The 22500-nt window shown below is 39.2% G+C and overlaps 1 protein-coding gene across 8 annotated transcripts in view; it reads left to right on the top strand.

Annotated features, from left to right (window-relative positions):
* The window catches only part of gria2b (glutamate receptor, ionotropic, AMPA 2b), a 64759-nt gene that overhangs the window by 34434 nt on the left and 7825 nt on the right, over positions 1 to 22500 (top strand). For all 8 annotated transcript variants that reach the window (XM_004086474.4, XM_078953861.1, XM_011473133.3 and 5 more), the window contains exons 4-11: positions 6745 to 6941; positions 7836 to 7889; positions 7980 to 8138; positions 10155 to 10322; positions 14421 to 14525; positions 14734 to 14841; positions 15796 to 16002; positions 16503 to 16870. In XM_004086474.4, coding sequence (XP_004086522.1) covers positions 6745 to 6941; positions 7836 to 7889; positions 7980 to 8138; positions 10155 to 10322; positions 14421 to 14525; positions 14734 to 14841; positions 15796 to 16002; positions 16503 to 16870 — 1366 coding nt within the window. The remainder of the gene's footprint in view (positions 1 to 6744; positions 6942 to 7835; positions 7890 to 7979; positions 8139 to 10154; positions 10323 to 14420; positions 14526 to 14733; positions 14842 to 15795; positions 16003 to 16502; positions 16871 to 22500) is intronic.

Here is a 22500-nt window from a genome sequence, read left to right as displayed (position 1 = left end):
GACCCGCGCTCACGTCTAGACCTCTTCATGTTTAAATCGCTACTGTTTATCTTTTATTTTACACTGACTCTGCTAAAACCTGAGCAGCACAAAGGCTTCTCACACAATCAGCAGAGATTAAGTTCTTTCAGCTTGGAATGCTTAAAAACAGGTGACAGAAAGAAAAAAGGCTAAAAATGAACATAACAAAGCATAGAAACAATGAAAAGCCTCCAAAGATATTCTGCTGAGTCATGCCAACCCGCATCCACCAGCACTGCCTACCTGTGCTGGGTTGGTGGTGGTTGTTGGGGCGGGGGCGGGGGGTTTTCTAATGAAAAAAATGGCAAAGAATCCAGGTTTAGCTTTTATGTGGATAAGTCTCCTTTTCCACTCACAGGCTGATGATCACAGGTCAGGTTACATCTTTAGCTCTGTTTTTTCTGGAAAGGTAAAGCATAGGAAAAGTTTAGCGCATCCATGACAGCCTGAAGGGGGCCTACAGCAACATTTAAAGAACACACAGAGGGGCTTTGGGTAAGAGAAGATGAATCAGCCCAGACAAGGGAGTGTGTTTGCACTGAATACAGTGCACTGTGCTCAGTGGATTAGAGGGATTACATTTTATTCTGTATCGTTTAACATACCTTAAACTCTCCCACTGTGCCCACCACACACCCACCCACACACACACACACACACACACACGCACAGACCCAGATCTTCACTGTCAGGCTCTTCTCTGAGGCTCATGTGCCACACAGATGCTCTGATCTTCCCTGCATTGCTGCTGTCTTCCTTCTCAGTCTTGTTCTGAACTTGTCATAGGATGAAAAAACTGCTCCCCTCTGAAATCAAAGGAACATTTTCTGAATGGTCCCCATGCGAATATAAGCAGTGACCTGCTCTTCCTACAGGACATCCACCGCTTCACCCAAAAGCCTGTTTTGCATCTTTCATCATTGCATGGCTCTTTAATTAGGTCAGTGTGGTCCTCTCGTTGCCATGGCTACAGAGATGTAGTGACAAAGGAAGATGTAGGAGGCTGTGAAGCTGGTTGTTAACTGATGCAACCGTGTTAGAGCATGGGTGCTTCTCACAAAGCTGCAATGGAGGACCCCAGCAAATTTCCATTGCTCCTTCCTGCACATCCATGACAGAGACCACCATTTTAGAATCACCTATGCAGTGGGAGACATGTTTGTCTTTTTTGAACTTAGAACTTTTTGCTGTTGTGTATATTCAGCAGATTAAAAATGTTTCATTTTTATGTTCTTCCTTTTTTTCTGTAATGGGTGAACTGCTAAGAAAAAAAAAGATTACAAAAGTTTCAATTCAATTGAATTCAATTATATTTGCATAGCCCAAAATCACAACAACAGATGGGCTTCATATCGGTAATTCAAAAAGTAAAACATGAACTCAAAAGGATCATAAATACATAGAGTTCAATAGGAAAATACTAAAATGAACTAACAAACTGACTAAACTAAACTGAACATCCCTGCCCTTAGACCCCCCTTCACGGTAAGGAAAAACTCCTAAAAGAACCGGATTCCGGAAAAATGAAGAAACCTCAGGGGTGTCCACATGAAGGAGGGATCCTCCCCCAGGACGGACAGGCGATTTACCAGAACTCTTAGAGAAGAATTTACTTATCTAAATCTACAACTACATATTTAAAGTCCAGCAGACGAGCTTCATCCAGTCGATGTTGGGGTGACAGTCGGTGGTGCGAGTCGAGCCGGAGACAGGAACCGCAGGTGTAAGAGGAGGAGCAGAGATGAGGTACACGGCTAGGAACAGAGCAGAGACGAGCCAGAGGCAGGATCCACAGCCAGGTGTAGGAGCAGTAATAGAGGCGAGCCAGAGACGAGATACACGGTCAGGTACAGCAGCACTGATTTGAATTGAAGTTCAACAGTATCTACACATACCTTACCAGAAAGTGACAAATCATCATTAAAATGATCAAAAACGACAAAAAGTGTGTCTTTCATGGAACAAAAAAAATGTAAAAACCTAAAACCTGCATCTAACTGACCCCCAAGAAGGACAACCTATCTGTTTTTTATTTGCAAATGCTAAAAAAATGCACATTAACTGAAGTGTGTGAAAGTCCAGCAGACGAGTGTTTTGGTGGTCAAGGAACACCATCATGCACGTCCTCCATCTTGTTCTGCTTCAGCTCACCTGATTCAGCTCCTCATCAGGCTCTGCAGAAGCATGATAGTGTGGTTATCGGGTGTGTCAGAGTAGGCCAGGATTGAAAAAATGCAGGACAGTGTTCCCAAAGGGAAACACTGAAGTAAATTTATTATACTGGACACTAAATTGAAGTTTGATATTTTTATGTGGTTTTGTCTAAGATTTGATGTGTGAGTAAAGACTATGATCCAGAATGAAAGGAAAGGTGAAGAAGACTGTGGTGAGAGCAACATGTTGTTGGTTTAGAGACTCTGATTCAGAGACAGGAGGGAGAGCTGGAGGTAGCAGAGATGAAGGTTCTCTTTAGGAGAGACCAGGATGGATCAGGAATGAATCCATCAGAGGAACAGATCATGGTAGATGTTTTGGAGATAAATGAAGGGAAGCAGATGGAGATGTTTGGACCTGAGTCCTGACCATCTCCCACGGCACACTGGTTGAAAAACACTGGGTTAAAGGATGCTGAGGTTGGAGCTAGCAGGAAAGAGATCTAGAAGAAGACCAAAGAGGAGATTCATGGATGTAGAGAAGGATGATATGTAGGCAGTGACATGTGGTGAGACACTGACAGCTTTACAAGCATACAAAACCCACTATATTTGTCAACTACTAATTGTGTTGCCATATCAGCATCTTTTTATAAACATGACAGGTTCATATTAAGACAGTAAAGAATATAAAATGTATATCGGTTCAGGTTGACTCCAATGAAACACCAAGGTGAATACTAGACAGACTATAATAAAGACACAGCACCACGGAGGATGCACGCTCTGTCTCACACATACACCTGTTCTTGTAAATGAAGTCCATGCGTCTGTCCTGGACAAAAATCTTTGTGACTTTGGCCTAAAAGTCCTCCTTATTGTCTTTTAGTTTTTGAATTCTCTCAGTCTCAATGAAGAACCTTTATAATAAGGGTCCTTAATAAACTATTTATAAGACATTAACAAGCACTTGCAATGTTTTAGTTAATTGCTTATGTATTGGTTTGGCATTGGTCGTCCATTATTAATTACTTCACGTTTTGATTGAAAGTCCAACATTGAGACATATTCTAAAGGTATTAAATTCTTGCAGTCAGTCAGAGCAAAACAAAATAAAGACCATCTATTGAACTTTATTACAACCACTGAAGAACGAATGTGGCAGAGCTCCTGCCTGCCTCACCTTTTTCTTTTCAGTGGGGTTTCATGTCAAATCCGAACTCTAAATGAACAATAGACAAACGTGAAACAAATTAGATTTTTAATAATAAAAAAAATTGTAAACATTATTAGTTAGTATTAGCTGAGTAAATTAAAGACATGTACACGCTGGATTTCTGCTGTGTGGCATAGCTCAGCGCTGCCTCACCTGTGCTGAGATTTAAAAAATGACTAGAATCATACTATAAATTTCATTCATAGCACATATTAGTGGACACATGTATTTCATCATTAGTATACATCTCATGATGGCAGGTGAGGTAATACCTGCTGTGAGTAAGGAGCATGCAGAGGAGAGGTGAGCTGTATCCGGATGATTCACTGTGGCCCCTCCTAAAAGACCCAGTCAAAAAAAGAAAGAAGAAGAATTTAGCATACCCCTAAATAATCTTTAAAGAAAAAAATCAGTTTGTACTGTTAGGCAGAGAGGAGTGCTTATTAGACGTTATTCATTGAGTTCATTTTCAGATTTCACACATCAGCTAAAACACTGAAGGCTTCAATCTGTTTGAAAGTTTTATCTTTTAAGGGCTTAAAGGCACTGGTCTGTTTAGCAGACATCATTTTTTAAAGCAACTGATTTCAACACTAGAAATCAATCTTTGTCTTAAGTGCCTTGCCCAAGGCCACAAACTTGGGATTTAAGCCATTGATTCACTGCAGATATGCAAACTTTTCACGAGCAAGAGAGGCCAGAGAATCCAAGGAAGGGAAACAAAGGCCACTGTGGGAATCATGAGAAATGTAAAAGGGTTTCATGGGAAACCGGGTTGTAGAGAGGAGCTGCTGATGGATGCTTGATTGTTAAAGGACTTTTGGGACAAGCTGGTCTTCTTCTTCAGGCTTTATTCCTGTCCTGGTTTGAACTTCATTAAGGCAAAACATGTCAATTCCAGAACATCTCCAGGTGGTCTGTTCCACTTTCATCTGAGAAGGGAATATGTGAAAGCAAAACAAAGCAGAGGAAGAGGTGAAAGCTATCCGCATCACCCGCCCATGGTGTAAAAGCTACCTAAAGTCAACTCATTGTTCCATTTGCCATTTATAAGAAAACCATCAAGGTTTTACCAGCAACTGTTTGTGGTTTTATCACTTGGATTGACCTAGCAGGTGATCAATGCCATCTGCTGTCCTTCTGTGTTAAAAGTGGTTTTCAGGGTGAAGAGGTATGTTTATGAGATGAATACACGTACGTCAGAGAGTTTCCTAGCTAAACTATTATTATTTCTTACATGGTCAGCCTCAAACCACAGAGACATAGCAACTCATTCTTTTGAGTTGCTATTTTCAAATAGAACTGTGGTTTATTGAAACTAAAATAAAAAAAATCTTTTGAGCAATAATTCTAAACTGATGACCAAGCAGGAGTTCCTCTCAAGAGATCAATGTTATGTTTTATTCCTGCTTGTAGGCTTCATGCTACATCAAATTAGCAGATGCTGCATGTTGGCCTAGCTGCAGACTTGACAAAGATGCACTGTAATTACAGCATGGCTATTTTGTCTTTTTATGAGGTCCTAATCCACCAATTTATTCTGGGAAAAGCTTGAAATCTTTAATATTTGAAATGCAGAGTAGTCAGCAGATGCAGAAAAATACATATATTAATGTCAACTTAGTTCAGAAAGATGTAATTCTATGGTTCACATATTCATGTGAGGGGGACCTTTCATTTCCATCACAGAGGACACCTCAAGGGCCTCCGCTTCTGCTCATCAGATTAGGCGACACCCGCAAACTCAGACCCTGAGATAAGGAGGGACCCATTGGTTTATTAATCACAGAAATAATTTCACATAAAATACTTCTATTGAGTTAAATGAGTTAAAAGTCAATTAGCAAATTTCACATTAGGTCCTCTTGGAGTTCAACATAAAGTTTGAAAAGGTTCTGGACACCATAGCTTAATACGGTTTATCTCTTGAGTCTAAATCAAATAAACTAATTAACTGAAGTTAAACTGTATATTTATAATATTGCTTAAAATGAGCGGAATAATTGGTCTTTGAACATTAAGCTTATTTTCTTTTGTCACAATATCTTCTAATTACCTTGTTCAATAAGTATTAGTAAAACACTCACATTTAAGTGGACCATGAATACCCTGCTGTTACCATAATGCTCTCAGAATTCATCACAGGAACTTGCAAATCTTGATTTTCTTCACGGCTGTCATAAAAAACGATGACTGCACTGCATGAAATTGATTACAAGTGTAATTCACTTCAGCGTGGCAGGCTGGAATGAAACACTGAAACCCTTTTACCAAAGCGCTCTGACCGCTCTCAGGATCGATATGAGCTCGGCCTCAGAGGTGACGTGTGCACTGGGAGTGGGCTGCAAGCACACAAGTGATTTATGTCAAAAACATCAGCCCCTTTCACCTGGAATTTTTGGTTTTAATTGGGTATTTCTGTACTTCTGTTTCAGCAAAGCCCAAAGAAAGATACAATCATTAAATTGTTCTTAACACGAAGAAAAAAACAAAGTATTTTAAGAAATTGCTTTTATTTTTTTCAAACAGTGCAGAATGATGGCAGCAGACAAACGCATGCCTGATTCTAACTGAAATACATTTTTGAAAACTGCATTTAAAAAATAAAAGAGCTAAAACGTCATAGAAAATGAAGAGCAGAGACTGTGAAAATGCAGCACATCCATATGAAGAGTTTATAAAAAATCCTTTCTTCATTTGGGTTCATGTGGGATTATATGTATAAAAGTAATAAAGTATTTTACACAGATTAGATCTCAGTCATAAACCAGATAAACCTGAGTAAAAGAAAGCAGTACAAATCAAGTGAGTTGATCCCTGTCAACCTGAACGCTGAACAGCAGACATTTTAACGTCTCAGAAATGATACAGTGAAAAAGCTCAAACATACAGTAGTTTAGCGTTATGGTTGCAGTCGGGTGTTTGGCCAGCTTTTTGTCCTCCCACATGCTCTGCAGCTTCATAACCAAACACCTGTGACTCATGCAGATGAGCACAGAGCCGCTGCTCGAGCTCCACAGGCTCCACAGCTCAGAACAGGCAAACAATCAACAGCCATGCTGCAGACGTAAAAAGCAGCCTCTCAGGTGGATGTGGTCATTTTCCATTTTCAGATGAGTCCGTTAACGTTAGCATTACTGTCTCATTTACTCACTGTTTTCTTCTGAAAACAGAGCTTATGAAAACACAGAGATTATTCATGTTTTTAAACATTAACTAAGAAAATTAAGTGTTCTCCACACATGATCATGAAGAACCTAAAAATACCTGAACAATGCCTTCTAAACGACCTCCATTGGTTTGACAGCAGCGCAGATGACATGAATGATTGGGGATGTCACATTTTGCCCCCAGGCCTCACTACGCTGCAGGTGGTTCTGGACACAGCAGCAGAAAAGAAGTGGCAGGTGACTGCCATCAATGTGGGAAACCTGAAGGATGAGAGGAAGGACGAGGCGTACCGCTCACTCTTCCAGGACCTGGAGAACAAGAAGGAGAGGAGAGTGATACTGGACTGTGAGCAGGACAAAGTCAAAGACATCATGGATCAGGTATTTGAGGGGTTTCTGTGTCTTTCACATGTGATCTCAATGTTGGTGGTAAATTCCCCTCAGATGGATGCAGTGCCTTGTGCCTGATTGCGATAAACGTGAATTCTGACCTTGGATGTGCAGATAAACACGTGTGAATGTGAGAGCAGATGAAACAGTTTCAAATAAAAACAGAGCAGCAGGAGAAGCAATAACTCTTCTGTGATTGAGCCGCTCATCCAGAACAGGCGTTAAATTTAGTTTGGATGGGCGCATTAGGAAAACAACGCTCGCTCGCTCTCGGCCTGGCAGGACGGCGGATGGAAAATGGAAAAATAACAATTACTCTAATTGTTTATTTAGACCATAAACAAAACCGCAATTAAAGGTGAAGCAAATGTAGACAAACAAGCTACTTTTACTTAACCTTTTACCCACGAGAATGGCTTATTGATTAGCAGTTAAAGCTTAGCAGCTTCTACTCACCTGAATGCTGACTGAGAAAGTTGTCCTCCGCTTTAGGGACTCCTTCAAGAGAAAAAAACAGAATACGCTCATGTAGAAATTTGCAGCTGAGATGAAGTTTTGAGCAGAGCTTTCTGTGTATCAGATACCAAGCTTTAAAAGTGAATCTTTTATTTCACACAGAAGAGGAAAAAAGCATTTTTCAGAATAAAGCTTGGTTTGAATGAAGACACTTCTGCTCCTGTCTGTTATCATCTGCCTCATGTCACTCACCAGCATAACATGGACTCAAACAAATCCGGATTTCTTGTGGTCACTTACTTTTATAGTGTTTTGAAAAATTGCAGTTTCTGAAATTTCTAATGACTGGGGGCATCCAGTTTTTGAGCTGCTGCTCGTCAAAAGATGTTTGCTGAGACTTCTGTGTATGTTTGTTGGATGATGTTGCAGGTCATCACAATAGGCCGACACGTGAAAGGCTACCACTACATTATTGCCAACCTTGTAAGTTCAAACACCTTTTGTGTCTTATCCTACTTCTCTGTTCCATGTAGTGCTTCTGCTAAAAACAGGTGATTGGCTTTGCTGTTTCAGGGGTTTGTTGATGGAGACCTGTCCAAGATTCAGTACGGTGGAGCCAACGTTTCGGGATTTCAGATTGTTGATTTTGATGATCCTCTGGTTTCAAAATTCGATCAGCGATGGGAAGCCCTGGAGGAAAAGGAGTATCCAGGTGCTGACAGCAAAATAAGGGTAAGGTCCAGCAGCCATATACTTGTACTGAATATTTGCACGACTTACTTTTGCCAGTAGTCTTGGTTTTGTTCACTTTTGTGGCCTTTGACCAAATAAACATGTGGTATCCTCACAGAAAATAAACAAAAAAGCTCTGGACTGTTGGGAAGACATTGTTGTTTCTTAGACATAAGAACTTTAGCATAGCAACAAATTTTACTTTTACTTAAAAAGACATCTGAATCCCCCCCCACACACACACACACACACACCACCGCCTCACAACATGTCAGTTAGATATAAATTAGTCTAAATAGTCTCAAACTGAACCGATGGCTCCATATGTTTTGCTCTTTCTGACTATGAAACTCGGTAAACGTCCCACTCCACACAATGTTCAAAAGTGTTTGGGCATTTTCTGCTGTTTTTTCAAAGTTTTTATGGTTTTCATGGAGTTTGCATTAGGGCTGGGTGATATAGAATTATTTTATGTCACCGTATGGTTTTTCATATCAGGCGATGACAATATATCACAAAAATCAAATAACTATATTTGTAAAACACTGTGTTGCTCATAAAAGAAATCATAAGCATGTTGTTATGATTTAAATATTTATTCCCTATACATTCCTACTCCTCTACATACAAATGCACTGAAGGAACAGGATGATACAGTTTTTCTCAGATAACTAACAAAAGGCATATATATTACAAACTAAACTGAAAATTAAAGCAAAAGCTTTCAAGCAATGTTGCCAGATATGTCATGCTTTTCCAGCCCATAAGTCATAAGAAGCGCCAGGTCCCACAAGAAAATGCCCATAAAATTAATCTTTAATTAATTTGCTGTAATTAACAGAAATTAATCATCATTACTTCCCATTTTGATTGAAAGCCTAACTCTGAAACATTACCCCCCCCCCCCCCCCCCCCCCCATTCCCTTTTTTAAACATTAAGAACATTCAGGAAAAAAAGAAGGAAAGAGGAAAAAACACACAGAACTGTTGGGAACTGATTATCATGATCAAAAGGGAGATTTTTCCTGCATTTTTACAGGGGCCGAAGTTTGGTTCTCTTTTTTTAACTTGTCCTGTCCAACATCTGGGCAAACAGATGAGAGCTGAAGGCCTCTTGTGTTGGACATATTTTACTTTAACAACAGGGGTTATGAATCTTCTGACAAACCAGAGGTATGTCTGAATAAACCCCTTTTGTAATCGAGGCCAAACTTTATTCATTTTAATCATAATTGAAAATCTTTAATGCTACACTGGTAATGCACAGATTCAATTATTTTATTTAGTTAGAAAAAAAAGTTTTATTAATATCCCATAAATTGACCTGTTGTATTTATTTGCCACGTTCGGAAGTCCGCTTTTCTAAAATATTAAACTGGTCCATGTTTACATATACGCGACACATTTAACATCTCTTTAGCATAGCATCGTAGCATCATGTTATGCTACAGCGCTGTCCACAAATCTACACTTATTATTAAACTTTCTGTTGAGGCTGTGGCTACCGCGGGTTTATCTTCCAGTTCTGCCTGGATCCTGTTGAAAATAACTGCATGTTACACATCTATGCAGACAGTAGAGGAGGAGAGGACAAAAGAAATTCACCAGAAGGAGAACTAATAAACAGGAATAACTTGACACAAACATTTAGTCACCGTACTCGCAACTAGCAAGTGTTAGTTCTGGACCCTTCAAAATTAAAAAAAGTCTAAAGCATCATTTTCCTGTTGAGTTATATTGCGTTATGTGTCGTCACTGTTTTAACACCCAGCCCTAGTTTGCATAAAGAATATATTTTTTTGTTGAAGCAAATAAAACTTCTGTTCCAGCTACAAATTGAACCTTCAGTTTAAGTATGTGTTGAAAGGATGAGTCAAACTTCAATATAATGATGAGGGTCCAACTTTAGATTCACATAACCACCAGGTTTTTTGGACTCAGTGAACTGTGTAACTGTGTAAGTAAGTAAACTTACATTTTAAAAGCCTGTTGCCTCATCTGCCATTTTTCTTTCAGTACACATCAGCGCTGACCTATGACGCAGTTCAGGTGATGACTGAAGCCTTCCGGTATCTGCATAAGCAGCGCATTGACTTCACCAGGAGGGCCAACACTGGTGACTGTCTGGCCAACCCTGCGGTTCCTTGGGCTCAGGGAGTGGAAATCGAGCGAGCGCTCAAACAGGTAATGCTTTGCGTCCAGAGCATGTTCCTCTCTCAGAAGTCATCATGAGCAGATTGAAAACAAACCCAGTCAAATGACCTTTTTAGATTCACCAACTCTTCAGCAGAAGTTCTTTAAATGTAAGGGTAAAGAAATGTTGACTCTAACCGGAAAAGCAAGCGAGCCAGTGTTTGTGTTTGGTCACCAGGTCTGCTCACTGTGCTTCTTGAAAGATTCTGTTCACTTCAGTTCAGCATCTGAAGTGACAACTGGAAACTGCTCATCACATCGCAAGGGGAACCACAACAGGGCTTTACTGTCTTTGTTGAACATCTGTTGCTATGGTGACAGCATCTCTCTCTTAAAAACTGCACAAAAGGCAAAAAAGGAGGAATTGATAAGGTGCTGGTGTTCACAGCATGCTTTGGTGCACACAGTGGCTGTGACAGCTGATTCTCCAGCGAAAACTGATTTACCCAACTCTCCTTTGAGTTTTATTCAAAAGAAACATCAGAAGAATGAGCTCAGACAGCAAGGCAATGGCGGTTCATTTCACTTCCAAACTAGGAGATAAAACATGGAGTTTTAAATAGCAAAATAATTTTAGTTTGAGAAAACATGTTTTAGCCAATAGAATATTTTTCCTGAATTAGGATTTCTTGGTATGACCATTTTTTAACCCCATTGGCAGATTTTTGTTTTGTTTTGTTTATTCAAAGACATTATTTAGTTTAAAAATATTTGACTCACTTTAATGGAGTCTGTTTTTGCAGCGTGCTGCATAGTATTCACCACATTTACAAATAAATCTCTTATACGTCTAAATAATTTTACATATACAAGCTAGAGAGGCAAAAAAATAAATAAATGTGTTTTCCTTCTAAAAAAAACATAAAAATTTAAAAAAAGCTATTAATAGTCTTTTTGTCCTGAAGGATAATCTGAGCCTGAAATGAGTTGTCTCAGATTAAAAACGGCTTTCTCTTAAATTGTCTTTAATGAATTGTCTGAAATCAGAAAGTCTTTTCAAATCAATATCTTCAAAGATTCAAATTAAACTTTATTGTCAATCTCTATAATGTTTTCACATACATAGAAATTGAAAATACTTGAGTCCTCATTCGTTTTCAAATAGGTATAGACATTCACAAACTGTCTTTTCAAACTAAATCTGGACAATTTTAACTACCAGAAACAGGAAGTTAAGAAAACTATCAGACAGCAGTGTCAGTCCTCTACAGGCCAGTCTGTCAAAATATGTCATGACATCAAACCACTGCTTCTGAGACCACTGCTTTAAATGATTTAGAGACAGAGAGAACGTCCAGCTAATGTGGTTAAAGTTAGGACAGAGTGTTAACCTGGTTGAGTGGACACCATTCGTGCAGAATGGGCACATGAGGTGCATGCCTCTTCATGTAAATGCAGCAATCATGTGTAGTGTGCTTGTGAAAGGCTCAAAATGGTGAAACGATGGTGTTGTGTTTAGGACTGGTGATTACATATATCTATCTGTCAGCAATGTGTCAGCTGACAGTGTTGTTGAGTTATCTTTCAAGAATTTTTCAAATGACCATTTCTCATACCTTTCATCTCTTTTTTTTCTAAAAAATAAGTAGCAAAACCAAAAACTGTGGAAAAACAATAAAAGTGATGTGACAATCGACTATCATGACTTCAATGCACTAAGGATCATTGACAGAAAGCAGCAGTAACATTGATCTATAACTGAAAGCTGGTGTAAACACAACCCAGGGGACAAATAGAACCTTAAATATTAAAAGGACTACTACAGATCTGACATATCAAACATAAAAACACTATAAAAAAACAATAATGCACTTTTACTTACTAATCATCATAACCACCTTATGTTGTGCACACCTCATTGATATTCAGCCTGACAGGTCTGCATCTGTTAAAGATATCAGCCAAACCCTTAAGGTGAAGAATTTCTTCAGTTTCATCTTACATCCAAAAATGAAGAACACCAAGTACTTCCATAAAATGCTCAAAGCATCAGCAGAGCTGCAGACTAACTTTTTGCACTGCTTACAGCGGTAACTCTTTTTCTAGAGTTACGGGCCCCCACATTGTCAACTGCATTGCATTTAACAGAACGTTTTACAGTCACCTCTTGTTACCAGAGTACAGTACTTACTGCTGCCTCCTCCTAGGGAATGGGAGGAGTCCCTCAGACAGTGCATTTATCTCAGTATGAAATGTGTTGTATAGATGCACAGATTTTCAGTGTTTCTCCTTTAAAGGCATTAGCACTGGTCACCAATCCACTATTGTCAGCCATCAGCCTCCCACAGTCTCTACAACAAACAGTGCATTATACAAAAGCCTTTCATGTTTCTGAGCAGGAAACTTTCTTAAGAGAAGAGTCTTGGACATAAATACACCACAGGAGACTTTAGGATTACATCCCTTCAGCGCCGCAGTGCTGTCATAAAGTTTATTAAAATATCAGAAATAAGTAAGATTTGGGTTTAATCATCAGACTCACAATGGTATTTCTGGTCAGACTTCTTCCAAACGAGAACCTATTTTTTTTCTCTCTCTCTCTGCCCTGAAATTCACATTCAAACAAATGCTTATAAATGATGTCATTGCTGTAAAATAAGAGCAAATAAGGCATTTATTACATTTAAAGCTTCATTCTCCAGCCCTTCATTGTGCATTCTCAGCAGTCTCTTTCTCTTCTCTTGGTGTCAAAACCTGAAATGTCATCAAATGTACAGTAATATTACTGCAAAAGTGCTGCTTTTCTGCTATGAAAGGCTATCATTCTCACCTGAGCCCATAAATGTTTTTGTCAGGAAAAATTGGTTTGTTTAACACCCTTGCCATATATGGAGATCTGTTAGGCTGTCAGCAAATTTACACCTAATTCTCAGGCCTAATCAGAGCTGAAGAATAGATTTTGAAAGTAGTCATTTTTTCTATTCTCTAAGGCTACATCCACTGTGTTGATCAGACACAGCTCACCTCCCTCTGACCATTTAGAAATGGAGCCAAACATATATTCAAAGATAGCCCTATCTGGCCCCCAACCAATCGAGGGGGGGGGGGGGGGGGGGGGGGGGTGTTCCTGCCTTTTAATATTTATTTTCTATTGACCGATCTGTACAAGGCTTAGGTGGGCGTCGGATTTTTTTCTTTTTATTAGCTTTCCGTTTCACTTAACTTTTGAGGGTAAACTTTATTGTCATCCTCTGAAAAATCTCTGCAGCTACTTTAGACATATTTTGTAGTAACTATTGAAGACCCATTCCAAAGAAAATTGTATTCTTGGTGTTTTTAACATGTTCTTGTGGCATTTTCTTATGATAGAGGACATTTATAAAGGAAAACTTGAAATAGAATTTCTGAGGATTTTTTTATTCAAATGGTTGTGAATCAGGAGTAGACGAAAAAATGCTGTTTGAAAAGCGTGTAAGTGTGACGTACAAACTACAATCGGTGGGTCACAAGCTCCCTGCTCCGCTCCATTCCAATGCATCGACTTGCAGGTCAAATAGATCCATAAACGTCTTTGTTTACCTCGTCTGAGCTGGAATCTGGATCTAAACTGTACGACTGGATGGATCTGATAGTGCTCATATTTTTTGTTGCACCAGTAATGTTGAGATTAAGGTTGAGGTTGTGAGGGGCTATTGGAAGAGCACGTAAACACATGGCTGATGGGAAGGGGCGGGCTTACTCTGAGCTGACAGTCCCGCCCACAACTCAGGGGGGAATTTCCAAAGAACTACTGCTTGAAGTATTTAAAGTATTGTTCACAAAATCAACAAAATCCATACCTGAGTACATTTGACAGAGAGTAGGCTTTGTTTGTCTGCGGTGACTCCTTTTGCTCTGGGTTTGCACAGGCACAGCATCAGTGGACGGGTACTGTGATTGATAAATCGTTGCTTGATTCCCTAAAGTTAAAACATGAATTAGGCATTGCTAGTTATTATTATATTACAATCAGTAATCCTTTCAAAAAGGATATCAACAAAAGTGCTCAGAGTACCTAAAGAATGCTCACCATCATGTCAAACTGTGGGTATTCTTCAAACTCTATTTGTTCACACAGGAGTAGTAACTGTTACATCTCTTGTCTCTAAGGTACGAGTGGAAGGTCTGACAGGAAACATCCAGTTTGATCAACATGGCAAGAGAGTCAATTACTCTGTAAATATCATGGAACTGAAGAATAATGGCCCCGTAAAGGTAAGGTCAGGTCTAGACGTGTGTGTCAACATCACCTAAAATAGAGCACTTTTTAAAACTCACCAGCATCGCTGAGACTGATGGTGTGATGCTGTTCTGACATGTGGAGTAGATGATGGATGTCAATAGAAGCATGCATAAATCATTTCACGTACTGTTCAAGCTCATTGGTCTTCTGCTCTTGACAGTCTTTGTGCACTCTTTACAGATTGGATACTGGAACGAAGTTGACAAAATGGTTCTCACCAAATTGGGCGAACCTTCAAATGACACCACAGGCATGGAGAACAAAACTGTCATAGTCACCACCATTCTGGTAAATTCTACAGCATTCAGTATGACTGTCTGACTGCTGTTAAAGCTCAAGCTGGAACCAAAGATAGACACATCTAACGACTTAGGGCAGTGATCCCCAACCCCCAGGCTATGGACCAAACAGCAAAGGATGAGCCAGAGACAAATATAAAGCAATGATTATTATGTTATCTAAGAGTATAAAAGGGTCCAGCTGTTTATTTGATAGAACATTTACTTTAAGTCAGCGGAAAATGCTTCTTACATGCTTTTCTGTGTTCCTGTGTCTTGTTACTACCTTGTAGTTTCTTAACAGAATTCTCTTAAAATAATGCCATAACACCATAACGATAAGACAACTCATTGAAATGTGTTTGGATGAATGCAGGTTCATCAAAAGAACTTTTGATGTGACATACATTGATTCTCACTGTTTTCCCAACAATCTATATGTCATGAACACTTCTCAGTGTTCCTTCTTAGTCATCTCACCAGTAACCGTCGTGCAGCATGCCTCCGCCATACTTTAAAAAAAAAAGGCGAGTAGAAAGTGTTTAGCTTGATGTTGATACAGGCATTAGAAATATAAAGTTTGAATAAAGGGAACTTTCCCAACAAGGTCTGCAAAGCGCAGGACTTCCATAACTTCTATCTTTAGAGATACCTTGCCCCGCCCTAGTAATTCCTTACCAATGACTGAAGAGATTTTTAGTCCCGTCATTTTGTTTACAAGCTTTGGTCCAGAACAGGAACGTCAGCTTGACGGCAGTCTAAATACAGATCAAACGCATGGTTCAGGACTCAATCCGGACTAAGTGACTTTCCCAGTCTAAAAACACCCTAAACGTTGGGTACTGGTACAGGAGGCAAAATTGCTAGGTTTGGGTTGTATTTTAAGCTGTGTCTTATTCATTATTTAAACTGTTATCTCTTAAATGCTAAACTGTGTTTTTGTTCTATGTTTTTCCCCTTTCAGGAAGCTCCATATGTGATGCTGAAAAAGAATGCTGACCTGTTTGTTGACAATGAACGTTATGAAGGGTACTGTGTTGATCTGGCTGCAGAAATAGCAAAGCACTGCGGCTTCAAGTACCAGCTGAAAATAGTGGGTGATGGAAAGTATGGAGCCAGAGATGCAGAGACCAAAATCTGGAATGGAATGGTTGGAGAGTTAGTATATGGGGTGAGTTCTTCTCCTCGTATTAGAAGGGATGGGTTTGAAAAGCTCAGGCCATGCTGCTTTAAGGCTAAATGATCTTAATCCTATGTCTTATTACCAACATTAGTTTTGCATCAGTTCAAAAGGCTCATGCATGATGCAAGTCTTCGATGTTCCCCTTGTCTGTTGGTTTAATCCGCACCTCAGCTGATTCCTGAATTCTTCTGATTGGTTTATCTGTTTAATGTCTTTTAATTGGCCAAAAGTGTTGGTATCCACCAATTTCTTCAAAACCTTCATCCTCATTAGTCTTTTGTTCTCTCCTAAGCATGTAAAGTAAACCAAACTAAATTATTAGTTTGGTGTGAAAGCAATCTGTATTTTCCATCTAAATAAACAGTGTGCAAAACTGCTCCAGTGTGAAAGCAATTACAATGATTAAAAAAATAAATTGCAAGAAAAAAAAGCAAATTATTTAATGAATTAATGTTCTTTCTAATTGTGTTTTTTTTATGCTTTTGTAGAAAGCAGACATTGCTGTGGCCCCTTTGACTATAACATTAGTCAGAGAAGAAGTGATTGATTTCTCAAAACCCTTCATGTCTCTGGGAATCTCCATCATGATCAAGAAGCCTCAAAAATCCAAACCTGGAGTCTTCTCTTTCCTGGACCCACTGGCTTATGAGATCTGGATGTGTATTGTATTTGCCTACATCGGTGTCAGCGTGGTGCTGTTTCTTGTCAGCCGTTTCAGCCCCTATGAGTGGCACACAGAGGAGTATGAGGATGGACAGATCCAGACCAATGAATCGACTAATGAGTTTGGCATATTCAACAGCCTGTGGTTTTCCCTGGGAGCTTTTATGAGACAAGGATGTGACATTTCACCAAGGTAGGTGGGAATTCCAAACACATGTTAGATGCTGGTTGTGGATGATGGTCGCTGTATGATGGTTTGAAAAGTCCAAAATATTTTTAAAAACCTTTTTGCCTTTATTTCTGTGTATATAATCTGCTTTTTAAGAAATAATTTTATACCTGCTTAAATGGAGATTACCCAGTCATTTAAATTTCAGCATTATCATGACTTACTGTAGGTCCAACAGTTTGATCCAGTTAATAGCTTTGCATCATGTTTACAATCTTAACTCACACAGCTCCTTAAAAATGGAACCGATGTGCCTTTGTTACCATTTAAGGTGGGTAATAGAGGGGTCACCAAGTGGGAGTGGAATGCCCTACTTTAAATTACATTATCACCAAGAACTGTAAAATGGCTATGTAGATTTTAATATGATCCATGCTGTTTTCCAAAGTCAGTTATAATTAAAAAAAATCCTGTTGGAGATGCATACATAGGCAAAAAACAAACACATTTTAATTTCTGCCACCATACACAAACAAAGAAAGAGTTATTAAACAACAACAAAAAGTTACAATTTTGTATGGGTAACACTAAGTGACAATTACATTGTTTGGATCAGATTCCAGTTAATTTCTATTAAAACTGTGAATACAGGCCAAGACGTTCTTTACACATGAAGCTCAAATGAGCTGATGGCTCTAAACTCTCTACAGGAAAGACTGAAAGCATAAGTGGGCTGAAGCTCCCCCAATGGTAACAGTGGTGTATTGAAAATGACTAGATGTATGGAAACATAATGTAGGGTTGGCAAATGTTATATGTGGTGTTCAGCAGTCATGCCATCAAAAGTTATGTGTATGCTTCACTAAGATGAATCAATCTTTGACTTGGCCTGGCCTTTCTTTTTCTCTGTGATGATGTGAAAGGTGTCAGCATGTGTATCATCACTGTGAGTTCTCTCTTAATGTCTCACCATCTGAGGCCATGCTCAGCCTCCTCTTGATCCCTGGAACTGATTGTTCTAAGACTTTGAATACTGAAACTGAACCAAACTGCTGTTTGTTTAACCCTTTTAACACGGGAGCTGTCGCCCGCAACTAAACCTAAATAACAGTTTTTACATACCATACATTCTTGACCTTTCACCTGATCAACGTGATTTAGCTGACCATTGCAGGAGGAGCTTGTCACATCAGTTTTGCGCCAATATGCAATGCTTTATGTTCGTGAAGTGTTGCAAAACAGCGCAAAGGAGCTTTTCTTTATGGAAGAATCGGCAGATTTAAGTTCTTCTCCGCTTCAGACTGTGCTAGAATTATGTTAATTGCGTCATTGGTGTTGTCACTTCTTTTTTTAATATGCGTTAAGATGAATCACTATCCTTAACCCAGAATGGTCATATGTATATTCTTAGAGAAAAAGCAACAAACTAACATTTGGTTGCAACACTTTTAACTTTGTTTTGTTGTGCTGTTAATTTGATAGGCTTCTGCCACCACACAACATTCAATTTGGTCTATAGGTGGATTCATTTTTTGCCATGATTTTGTAATGATGATGGCAGGATCAGACTAAAATTTAGAGTCTGCAGATCTGCAGATTTTTAATGATTTGAAATCTGGAGTCTGGACTGTGCGGGTAAAGGGATGCTAAAGTTAGAGCAACCAGGAAGTGGGGCAAGAGGAGGAGCAGAGAGGAGTTGAAGGATGTAGTGAAGGAGGACATGAGGGTGGTTGGTGTGAGGGAGGAGGTTGCAGAGAGAGGGTCAGATGGTGGGGGAAAGTCACTGTGAGGACGCCTGACTTGCGCACATTTACTAATCAATCCTGGCAGAGTTTAGAAAATCGTATAAAAGTTAAACGTGTCAAGTGTTTTCACAACACTGAACCATTTCAACATTTCAACAAATTGATTCCTATTTTGTCAGTGGGTCAGGGAGCTTTGGTTTCTCTGGTTTCTCCATCCCTTGTTTATATTTGTTTTTTGATTTGCAAAATGGTAAGGCCTTCACTTCCTGTTTATGAGGGTTAACCTCTACGTATAAAGGGGGGGGGGGGGGGGCGACTGGATTTATTTGGTTACCTTCTGGGTTGAAATGATTTTAGTTCTTTTATACTTTTATGTCCGTTTTGTTTACAGGAGTTTAAATGTTTCATTTTTCAAGAAACCTGTAGTTTCCTCTTGGGCGGGGCCAGCCACTTAATGTGGCTGGAGGGCGCCCATAAAAGGTAAAGGTAAAGGTTGGAGCTGAGGGTGAAAGAGGAAGAGGGAGGAAGGGCAAGTTTGAGCTGTGCAGCAATGTAAAATATAATGCTCCTTTTTGAATGGCATGAACCAGGACTAGTCTTACTGACATCTACAGAAACATTACTTTAAAAAATTCATTGGGTAGGGTTACTCACAACTTATAGCTAAATATAATTATTATCTGAACTACTATTCAATAATAGTAAATTGTTACCAGGAAAAGTAACTATGTGTATAAAGTTGCCATATGTCAAAATGTTTTTTTTTTTTATCTGATCATGTATTACTGGTCAGTTGAAATGAGTAAAACAGACGTGTTTGTATATAACATTCTTTGTTCATTGTATATCAACACATGACAAAAGGTTTATAAAATAGTGGGGATTACTCATATGTTGATGATCTAAATATTTCAAAGGAAAATCAACACATGGATTCGGTAAACCAATACTGCATTTTTGAAATAAAGGTTGATTAGGTGTGGATCCACTTTTTTGATCTGCCACATTTGTTTGTGCAGATCCAGTTTGATCAACATTACAATAATTTACTCCACAATAATTGTTGGGTTTTCTACAGTTTAAAATGTTTGTTTTCCAGTGGAACACGGGGACATCCTTTAATCTGATTTTTGCTATAATTTACTCTAAACTGAGCATGTCACTTCAGAATTCGTAACTAAGCCAAATATATCAAATATCAAAACTAGTCAATTTTTAGGAAGACTGCCCTCCTTTATGCTCTTTAGTGTGTATTACACATGTCAGGGTGTATCATGTTGGTGTTGTCAGTACAGTTTCTGTGAAAACACAAATTCTGTTTCAGTTAGTCATTCAGAGATCTTTACTTTTTTTGACAAACCCACTACAAACTTTAACATGCACCCGTGTTTGGGGAAAACAGATGAGCTGACACATTCTGTTGGCTATTGCCTCCCAACTTGCTGTTTTCATTCACCATCCTCATCTGCTTTCTAGAAATCTAAGTTCTCTGTCCAAATAATATTTTGTCTTCTATTTTCACAATTATCATTTGTTTTTCAAATGAACAAACTGAATTTTATAATTTAATTTTTGTGGCTTTACCAATAGCCACCTCTTTGACCAGGAGGTTGTTGGTTCTGTTCCTGATACTGAACCCCAGATTCTTCTTGGTGTCCTGGGGCCTCATTTATAAAGGTTGCGTACGCACAAAAGAAGGCGTACGCCACTCTCTACGCAATAGTTGAGATTTATAAAAAGCAAACTTGACGGGAAAATGTGCGGTCCTTCACGCAAGCTTTGACCCAGGCGTACGCACAAAAACGGGTGAAATGAGAAACGGCGACACCGTCGGCAGATGGAAGAAACACGTGAAAGTGAAAATGACAATACTGACTATGACTGCCTCTCAGAAATAACATGAAGACTTCACAAAGCAAGTCTGACAATTAACAGCTACACGAAGACCCGTTTGATCGATCAGCAGTGAAACAAACAAAAAAAATCAAACGAAAATGACAACAGAAATTCAAATGAACACTTATTTGCAGAAAGAAAAGTGAAATATATTCTGCAATATTGGCATGTTGTGCAATTCATCCTCATAAATAATATAGTTAACAGAACGAAATAATGTACAAAGCTCTGGTCAGTGTGTCAGTCTGGCGGAGCAGATAGAGGTGCGGGCGTGCGGACAGATGTACTAATTGTCCACAAGTTGTTTACATAGTAAAACATTTCTTCATAAGCTACAGAATTATGGTATTCATGCATATGCCTTTAGTTTGTTTTATTTTTGATAAAACAATGTATGGCGAATGTCTCAACCATTCAGAAAGCAACAAGAAATTACATTTGCGCTGATCAATTTCCCTTTTCCACGTCGATTATTACCGACATCTGTAGCTTGTCAGATGTAATTAAATGGAGGGAAATAAAATGCCCCATCACAATGCGTAATGACGCACAATGGCTGATCTTGCACTCTTAGAAGATGTGGCAAATGGAAGAATTCGGAGTGAACGCATCTTTAGACAGCAAGAAGACTTGCTGGCAAACGAGGGCGAGTGGTTTATGAGCCGGTTCCGACTTCCTCGAGCCGTCCTCTTGGACCTCTGCGGGCTTTTGGGCCCGGCGTTACAGAGGAGCACTCGGAGGAACCACGCGTCACCCGGTGAATCTGGCGCTCCGGTCCCCCCCACCCCCACCCCATCCCCACCCCTCCGACCGGCCACGGTCCGAGGTTGTGAGGCTACAGCATTAACGGCGTCTGCCACTCACGTGGCTTTTTGGCATTAGTAATGCCCACACTGTGCCCTCCAAACAACATTTTCTCCTCTTTTCCACCTCGCCAACGATAAATTCTACTTCACATTGAGTGAAGTTACGTTTTTTTGATTTCCTCTCAGTGTTTGCCATGGTTTCGCAATTAATGAATATTCATTTGTGGGCGTTTCACGGACTATTTATGGGCAACTATGGGCGTGTCATGAGGCCGCAAAAGCTGCGCTGCATTTAGAATCGGTTGTGATTTATTAAGGGAAAGATGCGTAGGATGTGCGTGCGCACGGTTTTATAACTCCGAATATTTCTGTGCGTACGCACGTCCTATGTTTCATCCGTACGCCACTTCTGACGCAAATCCTACGCAAAGTTTTATAAATGAGGCCCCAGGTCACTACCTTGGATGCAGCAGAGCCACTGTCACGGAATCTGTGTGTGTGTGGGTAAATGTGTGTGTGCATGGGTGAATCGCAGTGGTGACTATAAAGCATCTTGGGCCTTAATCAAGGTAGAAAAGCACTAAATAAGTATATGTTATTGACACTGTAAAATTTAAATTAGTGTTAAAAATCCAAACACAATGTTTATAATGCTTCCATCAGTCACAGAACCTGGTTACGGATGTGAATATTATTAGGAAGCACATGTCATGGAACTATTGAATTTTTACCCACAACCCAAGGTTAAAATGCCACAAAGTACAATTTCTGGGTTGATGCAAATATCAGAAAGCCTCTTTCAGTATAATTAGTATCATAGTATTTACAAACATATGTCTGAATTTGAAAAAAAATAAATTAATTAACAGAGAGACGGAAAACAGAGCAGCAAACATAATCCATCCATGCAAACACATTGAAATCAACACATGAAAGCTACTAGTGGCCATAATGCAGTTTTTTGTATTTTAAAATGGATGCATCAGCTTAAGGTTAAACCATAAGCCTCAAACAGAAAGACTGTTGAATGTGTCATGCAAAAACTGCATGGCTTAGTAAATGTGCTGACCATGGAACACGTTGGGGGAACAAAATGAATCTCTAAAATGATTTCAACATTAAATTCTAAGAATGCTATGTTCTTTTAGCAGTTGATTTATGCTTGATCTATTGTTTTTTTATTTATTTATTTCTTCCCGGGGCTCCT

The sequence above is a fragment of the Oryzias latipes genome, chromosome 10 (assembly GCF_053564925.1).
Source record: "Oryzias latipes strain Hd-rR chromosome 10, Olatipes_Hd-rR_3.1".
NCBI lineage: Eukaryota > Metazoa > Chordata > Actinopteri > Beloniformes > Adrianichthyidae > Oryzias > Oryzias latipes.
Note: the sequence above shows the minus strand (reverse complement) of the source record. Positions and strands in the feature narration are given on the sequence as shown.